Raw genomic sequence first — 9216 nt, 5'->3', positions numbered from 1 at the left:
CACCATTCATTTAGTAAAATTAATTTTTTTAATAAAAATATTTATTTTTTTTCCAAAATTAAATTACATTATAAATAATAAAATAAAACAATCTCAAAAATTCCATACATATATTTCAAATATTTTAAATAATAAATAGAAATCAAATTATCAAAATATTAGCCACAAATTTAATAATATAAATTATCAAATATAAATAATTATGTATATAATAAAATAAACGGGACAGATTTGGGGGTGGGTACTAGTGTCCATATTACCCGACCCATCATCATATTTTATAATTGGAGAAAATTCAAATTCGAACTTAAATCCAGTCAAAGCGGTCTTCTCTGTCAATTTCAGAGCGAATTCGAGTTGATACCCGGGAACATGAATTTCATCTTCATGCCTAGATTAATTGCTATGTACTGGATGTGTACAAAAAAAATCAATGTCTATAAATTAGAACTATTCATTAATATTATTTTATAAATAATTAAAATCAAAATCAAATTTCAATAAAAAAAATGTAATAGTCACGATTAACTGAGAGTGTAACATACCAATTAAATTCATAGATCAAATTATAAACTATGTGAGAATGTTTAACAAACCACATACTATATTATATACAATCAATTTAATATTTTTATTCGACTTTACCATGTAGAAATTAGAGTTAGGCACAAGAAAACAAATAGGTATGATATGGGTCATGCTTGGAGTGTTTTGTACATCTTAATAATAAGTACATTATTTATGTCATCTTGTCTTAAAACTTATTAACGGAAAAAACTGTCTAAAAAAAGTTATACGATAAATCAACTAAATAATATATAGAAACAATATCCTATTCCAATACAATTAAATTCAACTGTTTTTTTCTCTCATGCTAAGTTTCAAGTACATTATAAAACCGTATATCTCACCTACTTTCAGTCTCATACGTTATTCAACTTTAACTAATTAAGAAACTTCACTTAATTCAACCTTAACCATATATTTCTATTTAATAAAATTTAACCTCTAGTAACTCAATTGAAGTAACCTTTTAAACAGCCTCTTCCTTGTTTGCATAAAGACAAATTCTTAAGAAATCATGTATCACCAAAGCATAATTAGCAATTTCTACCAAATAGAAAACTAATAAAAGTTGGAATTTCTACTTAAATTTTCTAAATTATATTGACATCTAAATCTAGCTATCATAGATTTGGAAGGAATTGAATGACAAAAATAGAAACTAGGTACATATTTTGAAGATTACTCAAAAAACACAAATGGACAAATGAGAATACATGAAAAATTCAAGAGGAAGATTGAAGAGAGAAAGTTGTCCATGCAACCAATAGTTACTATCAAAAAGGAAAGGAAAAGTGGAAAGTTGAAAAAACAACATATTGGAAGCTATCATGTCTTACTCAAAATTGGAACAACTTGCAAAAATTACAAAGGTAGATTTAAGATTGTGTAATGAGGAAGAAAATTTTGTTTTACTCTCAATTTTGTCATTAAGAAAGGCATTTTGATCTTTTAATTAAAATTAGTGAGGAATTTTTCCAGTAATCTCTTCAAAAATAATTTTTTTTTATTGTTTGGATATGCATTTGCAAAACAAAATTATTTTTTTTTCAAAATAAATATGTACTTTTTTTTTACACTTCAGTGACATTTGGTTAATTCGTGAAAAAAAAAATGATTAAATTAGATGAAGCACTTGTTGGAAAGTTTCTGGAGTGATAATAAATTAAACATTCAGGATTCAAGAGACATTAATAATATATTCATTCAAAATTTTAAAGGTATGTTTGAGAATTGATTTTTTGGAGAATTTTGGAGGAAAAGGCTTTGGAGAGTCGCATTAATATATTAAAATGTGTTTGATATTTTAAAATATTTTAAAAAACAATAAACTAATATTAGCATATAAAATTATATTGTTTTTTAAACTTTTCAAACATATCAAACACATTTTAAGATATAGATGCAACCCTTCAAAAGTCTTTCTCTCCAAAATCCTCGAAAAATCAACTCCTAAATGGACCCTAAGATAATGAGAATGTGTTTTTTCTCTTATATATCTAATATTTCATTTATTTTTAATCCATGTAAGATTTAACTATTCATACTTAAATTCAATATACAGTAAAAAAAAAAAACTTGACATCCAAACATGATTATTCATCTATATATTCTAGTTTGGTAGATCTTTGTAAAGAGCAACATTCGATATATCTACATGATTCCACCTTTAAAAAACAATATAAAATTCAAGTTTAGGAGTATAATTTACACAAGCACCTTAATGAATGAACATAATGTCACCAATGGTATAAATAAATTTCCAAACTTAGAAACTTTTCAACAACAAAAAAATCTACATAATTACACTTTAAAAAGATTACATTCTTAATACTTAAGCAAATTCAAATTTTTCAAAACAAATTGTTTCATACTCTAACTCAAATATTCACTCATAAGAATCATAACATATCCACTACAAAATACTACAAAGGATTCAAAAAGATGTATGGAATATTCAACATGTGATAGAAGAGAGAGAGAGAGAGAGAGATGAGAACCTAACAATTCTTCTAAAAGTATATATATTACCCACATGATAAATATAGAAAGCATGATGTAACCCTTTCAACTCATTCCTTACCCTCTAGTATCTTTTTTAACATTTTTTTAGTCATACTATGCTTTAACTTCACTTCTACTCAAAAATTGCATAAAACCTTCCCTCTCTGAACCTTTTTTTCCTACAATGTCTTCATCATTCTGTTGCATAATTTTGTCCAATAATTCATTCTGATTTCTTCTCACTCTTCTCTTCATGATCCATTCTGGCATAATGAAGATTCATAGAGGAAAAGTGCCTTTTCCTATCATTATCATCACAATTGGTGTTCTTGTTTTCTTTGCTGTTTTGTATGCTGAGAGACTCAGTTTTCTTTCTTCTAATTCCATCTTCAAGTTCAACAAACCCTGTCCTAGAAAGAACACCAAACCAAAACCAAGTGAGTATAACTTCACATATGCCACAACTATCTTAAATTTCTATGGTAAATTTGTAATGATCAGAACCGTCTTAAGTTTTTGGACGCCTGTGTAGGTTATTCACAGTTCAACCGTGGAAAAATAATTAGAGGTCTTATTTAGCCACGGTTTAACTATGACAAAATTTGAACCCTGCAGTAGTTCTTCTTGCACGCTTTCAGAGACGGCCCTGGTAATGATGTGTCTGATATTTTGATTGTTCTAGCAGGTGAAAAGAAAGTTGAAGAAGAGATTGTAAATGAAACATGGATTGATGACAGATTTGAATTTGACACAGAAGAATGCAACATTGCTAATGGAAAATGGGTTTTTAACCAATCAATAAAGCCTCTCTACACTGACATAACTTGTCCATACATAGACAGACAGTTTTCTTGTGTAAAAAATGGTAGAACAGATTTTGATTACCAACATTGGGAGTGGCAGCCAGAAGATTGTACCTTGCCAAGGTAAATTCTACAATCCAAACATGTTTGAATTGTGATTTTTTTCAAAACTTGTTTTGTGTAACTCCTACATTTTTTTTTATAGTTTCAATGCAGCGTTGGCCCTTAAAAAGCTTCAAGGGAAAAGACTATTATTTGTAGGGGATTCCTTGCAAAGAAATCAATGGGAGTCTTTTGTATGTTTGGTAGAATGGATCATACCGGAAAAGATGAAATCTATGAGAAGAGGGATTGTTCATTCAGTCTTCAAAGCCAAGGTATTGATGCATACTAGTATTCAAAGGTTGAACCGATTAAACCGTGATACAAGATCTCAACTGATTGATCTCCGGTCTGATTTTTAAAACACTGATGCTTATGTTGGATGTGTTTTTACAGGAATACAATGCTACTATAGAATTCTATTGGGCTCCATATCTGGTTGAGTCCAACACTGACATAAACATCATTGGAGATACAAAGAAAAGGATAATAAAAGTGGATGCTATCAAAGAGAGAGCAAAAAATTGGACAGGAGTGGATATTCTTGTTTTCAATACCTATGTATGGTGGATGAGTGGTGCTACCATTAAATCATTGTAAGTTCATCTCATTCATCTTTTGTTATACATGATCATGGTTTTAAATTGCGGTTCCAGATGCAGACACCACTAAAACCTTTATATTGGGTCTGTGTCTGCGGACTGCAATTTAAGACCATGATCAACATTCAACAGTCACTTATACAGTTGATTGTTACTCTTTAACCGAATGGATGAGAATGATTTCTAACATAAAGTTAATAAATTTTAGATGGGGTTCATTTGGCAATGGATATGAAGGATACGAAGAATTCGACACACCCGTTGCTTACAAGTTAGCTTTGAAGACATGGGCTAATTGGGTTGATTCAACTATCAATCCAAACAAAACCAAAATCTTCTTCACAACAATGTCACCTACACACACAAGGTCATGAACGTTTTAGTTTTTAGTCCCTATAATATACACTTATTTCGGTTTTAGACCTTAAAATTATCACTTGGTTTATTTTGAGTACTATGAGTAATATGTTCAAGATTCTAACAACTCATATTTCATTTCTCAGAAGCCAAGATTGGGGAAACATGAAAGACGAAAAATGCTTCAACGAGACGAAACCAGTGAAAAAGAAGAAGCATTGGGGAACTGGCTCCGATAAACGCATAATGAGTGTGGTTGCGAAAGTTGTGAAGAAAATGAAGGTTCCTGTGACATTCATCAACATAACACAAATATCAGAATACAGAATTGATGGTCATTCTAACGTGTATACCGAAACCGGAGGAAAACTGTTAACCGAAGAAGAAAGGACTAATCCGCAAAATGCGGATTGTATACATTGGTGTTTGCCCGGAGTTCCTGATACATGGAATCAAATACTTTTGGCAATGTTGTAACACAATATATATGTTGCACAAAAATCATATGATATTTTTTACTTTGTTTTTGTTTTGTTTTTCCTTTGTGACATGAAGATGTCCACTGGTTTGATTGTGTACATTAATCTTTTAATTCAATATTATTTGTGTGACATATATAACAAAATTTTATTTGCAAATAGAAGGTTAATTGTGTTTTTATGTTACTTGATTAAAAAGATCGAACACAGCTTGCGATGTTTTAAGGTAGAGGTTTGTAATGAATTAGTCCTACATGTTTTTTTACTAAGTTTGTCTTCTAAGTTGGCAAATGTGTACGTTGATTACCATACTGCATCACCAAAAAATTTATGTGTCCATTAGATGCATGGCATGGAACATTTTGTTTTAGTTCTGCAACGTGTATAACTTCATCTTATTCATCTCTACACACTTCATTTTAGGCTTAAATTGAAAATCCTTACTCTGTCTTCTTGAAATCATGAAACCAAACACAGTGCAACGGATGCTTCTTTTGTTTTACCATTTTTGAAAATATGCCACCGAAAAAAATTACCAAATTGAATCGCGGACTAAGTCCTTTTCTTTAAGAAGTTTCGTGGCACTATCTAAAATTGTGCAAGACGGACATAAACTACAACGCCTACAGAATGAATCAACTCGGTTCTTAACGGTACAATTACTACTACTACAATTACTACTGCACATTAGGTAATCGATCTAAAGGCACCATCAGATGGTACAAAGACTAGACGTATATAGTATGAATTCAGTCGTCGAGAAGAGAGAGGAGAAAGATTTCGGTTAATGCAGAAATATGGAGTGGAGAAAATGAGGTGCAAAGGCCTTTATTTATAGAGAGGAACTCTGAACCCAGATAGAGAGAAAAATGGGAGAGAGGAGTGGAAGTGGCCTTGGTTAATAAGGAAAACATGGGAGGTTCGGTCAAACACAAATAATGCAACATTTAAAACAACACATTTAAAAAATTTATATCAATTAATTAAAATTTCCATTCCGGGTACCAATGGATTAGCCAAGCCCGATTCGACTAATCGAGCCACTTCAGACGAACGGCGGCAGCAACGATAGCGGTGGTATGGATCTTCCATTTCTCAACTATATCTTCGGTTTCATACTAGAATCAGAATTGTGATTGATTGGTGATGACAGACTCTTAAGCGGTGGTATGGGTCTCTCATACGACAGTGCGAAGTGGACTTTCAAGGTTAGCATTTAAACCCCCAAGTTAGGTACATATAGTCCAAAATGAGAGAAATTAAAGTATGGTATCACAAAGTGTATCTTGCGTCTCACGTGTGTCAATTATATACGATGGATAATTTTAATGAACTTTGCACTGTTAGACTTAACACTTAGGTGTCGCCCGTATTGGCCCTTTGACGGCCCAAAACAGTTGCCTTCAAGACTTGTCAAATGTTTCATCAGCCATGAAGTCTTTTGAATTCAAGGTAGGTCTTATATCTTCAAAGTCGTCCACGAGGAAAAGCGATAAGGTCATGAGGCAGTTGCAACAGTAATGGGGAACATGCGCGTTATATACATTTCTCATCATTGAGACGTTTCGTCGATTTTCAAGCATGTAGCCTTAGGCTCGTAGGTTAAGGTTTGGTGATCTTCTCTAAGGCATTCGAGTGCACTTCAATTCGTTTATATTTTCGAGGTGAAATCTGACCATTAATTTTTAACTTTACATTCTCTTTGAGTGAATTTTCTTTATATAAGGGTTTCCTATTTCTTTGGGTGAATTTTTTGGCACTCTTAAAAGTCAACTTCCTCTTTTATGAGAGAAGATTTTCTTCATTTCCATAATCCCTTAGCCTTAGCGTTTTCTTTCTTTTGAAAAGAAGCGTTTTTCACTTTGCATTTAACATTTATTTTTTTCACTTGCTCTCGTCCTCTACGGGCACCATTTTCTCATTACCATTTCCAGACTTTATTAAGCTCATTTTCTCATTTCCAGACTTTATTATCGCTATGACTCATATAAATTATCACCCTATAAGCTTGTCTAGTGATTTTAGGAGCAGTGGTTCCTCTCTCTTTGTTAGAATAGAAACCTCCACTAGTTCATACTTAAACCTTTCAGTTACTAGTTGTTCTGCTCCAATTATCGTAAATGTGTCTGATACTTTTGAGTCATAAAGTTTAGGTGGTTGGGATGTGGATGTGGTTTATTGTTAGGAATATGTTATGGCAAAGATATGTTTTGGGATTTTGCAATAAGTGGGATTTGGAAGCTAGGGTTTGTGTGGTTGAAAGAGGTAGAGAAGAGTTTTTGAAATTTGAGCTTGACATCTTTAATTTTGACTTCAATGAGTTTTGCAAAGTTAATTGCTTGAGGAATTGAGAAAGGTCTGGGAATGTCCATTTAATTTATAATTTTAGGTGCTAGAGCATAAATAAAACAATTAAAAAAGGCTTCTTGAGGCATTCTACAACTTGATTTCCCAACTTTTCAAATTTAGCAACGTAACTCGTTTGTTTCAACTTAATTAATTGTGCTCTATGATTAGCTTAAATTGATGGGTCAAATTATAATTCTAAAGCTTTTGTAATGGAAAACCAATCTAATAGCAAATGATTATAGTGCATCCATTTAAACCAACATAAAGCTTCACCCTTCATATAAAAAATAACCTATGATATTTGATTTTCAAGAGCAATTGATAAAAAATTGAAGAAAAATATTATGCTTAAAATAACCATTCTAAAGGGTCTCAGCCATTAAACACAACAAGTTCCAATTTTAGAGTTGTACATGGGGGTTGTTGAGTATGTTGAGGAATTTATGGTGAAGGATATTGATGGGAAGTGAGAATAATATAAATTGACGTGCTTAGACATTTGGAAGATTGATGTAGGTGAATCCCATAAAGATTTGGGAAGGAATGAGAGTGGTGGTGGTGGTTGTGTTTTTGTGTTTTCCAACGTAGCAGTAAAATTAGGGTAAGTAGGATTATTAGAGTGTGTAGTTGTGTGGGTAAGGGTGGCTAACATGAGTAAATATAGAGTTAGTGGGTGAAACAATAAGTGTAATAACAGGTCCATAACTAGGGGAAATGGAGAGGTGGGAGATATACTCGAAGAAGATGTTGTTACTATGTGAGTAATAGTGGATTGTTGTATTCCACTTTGAACCATCAGTTTTGTGAGGAGAGTCGTAACAAGTTCATGTCGAGAATCCAGAGTTTGTTGCTAACTATTCATTCTAGTATGGATATTCCTCTATTTTTGTTCCAAATTTTGATTAGGAACTTGAAATCTCTCATCAATCTTATGATAAGTGTGGTTGATTGCATCATCAATGTGTATATGAGCAAGATTGAATTTGTAGGTTTGGGAGGAATTGAATCAAAGAATGAGAGCACCAATGATAGTTTATTATTAGGGCTAAGATAATGATCAAGGTTGTAAAGGAAAAAAAATAAAATAAAATTTTAAAATTTTCATTGATTCAATAAGACATCAATATTACACTTAAATAGTTAGAATTCTAGACATAAATAGGTCTCAACCATTTCTGAAAAAAACACAAAATCATTAATATATCTCCTTTAATACTTTTAATACTGGATGGAGTCTTCAAAGCAAGAGACTTTTTATTTTTCATTTGGACTAAAATATTTAGGGTTTCTCTTTCCACCCTTATATGTACATTCCACACTCTTGAAAATCCAAAAATATCTTTCATATGTTCAGAGATGCATCTCTGAACGCATTTAAAATTACACTAGAATGCGTTATTCTAAGATCCACCCCTCTGGCTGAAAAATTTACTCATAAATGCATCTCCAGATACATTCAACACACACAGATTGCTTTAAATGTCTTTATACGCACTACAGAGGTATTATTTTATTTTCAGATAAACTTTCTTTCTTTTCATCATTGATTATAAATCATGTGCATTTTATGAGGTCTTTGTCAATGATAAAAAGATTACATTATGTCTGCATATGGGATGTTGTCTCATTTAAAATGACTGCAAAATCTTGTTGTGATTTGCCTGTAATTGCATATTGTCCAAGTTATATGTTCTACAATGCTAGTTGTGTCCTAACGTTTAAGTGAAAACTGCATGTCTTTAAGGCTTGTAAATTTCAATTAACATTATATCTGTAGAGTTAGCATTTCACTCAATACACACAAATATTCAGGTAACAAATCTGCAACTGTTTAAGTTGAACCTCTAGATGCATCTCCGGATAGTGTCTGGAAATATATTTCCGAACAGACCCATTTTTTTGTAAAATAAGGATGGTTCAACAATTTGAGCTTAAATGTGTGTAAAAAATATGTGT

The 9216-nt window shown here is 31.8% G+C and overlaps 1 protein-coding gene across 2 annotated transcripts; it reads left to right on the top strand.

The window, feature by feature from the left end:
- The first annotated feature begins 2511 nt into the window (after positions 1–2511).
- On the top strand, positions 2512–5097 carry LOC131641225 (protein trichome birefringence-like 3). 2 transcript variants are annotated; one of them, XM_058911526.1, is made up of 6 exons: positions 2512–3005; positions 3251–3494; positions 3577–3748; positions 3870–4069; positions 4284–4442; positions 4579–5097. In XM_058911526.1, exons 1-6 carry the CDS (start codon positions 2822–2824, stop codon positions 4907–4909), a joined length of 1290 nt encoding a protein of 429 aa, XP_058767509.1. In that variant the 5' UTR covers positions 2512–2821; the 3' UTR covers positions 4910–5097. The 2 variants fall into 2 exon arrangements, with proteins under 2 accessions (XP_058767509.1, XP_058767510.1); XM_058911527.1 differs by having other exon boundaries at positions 2514–3005; positions 3254–3494.
- The last annotated feature ends 4119 nt before the right edge of the window (positions 5098–9216 follow it).

The sequence above is a fragment of the Vicia villosa genome, unplaced genomic scaffold (genome assembly GCF_029867415.1).
Source record: "Vicia villosa cultivar HV-30 ecotype Madison, WI unplaced genomic scaffold, Vvil1.0 ctg.003588F_1_1, whole genome shotgun sequence".
Taxonomy (NCBI): domain Eukaryota; kingdom Viridiplantae; phylum Streptophyta; class Magnoliopsida; order Fabales; family Fabaceae; genus Vicia; species Vicia villosa.
The sequence above is the reverse complement of the archived record's forward strand: the minus strand, read 5'-3'. Positions and strand labels throughout refer to the sequence as shown.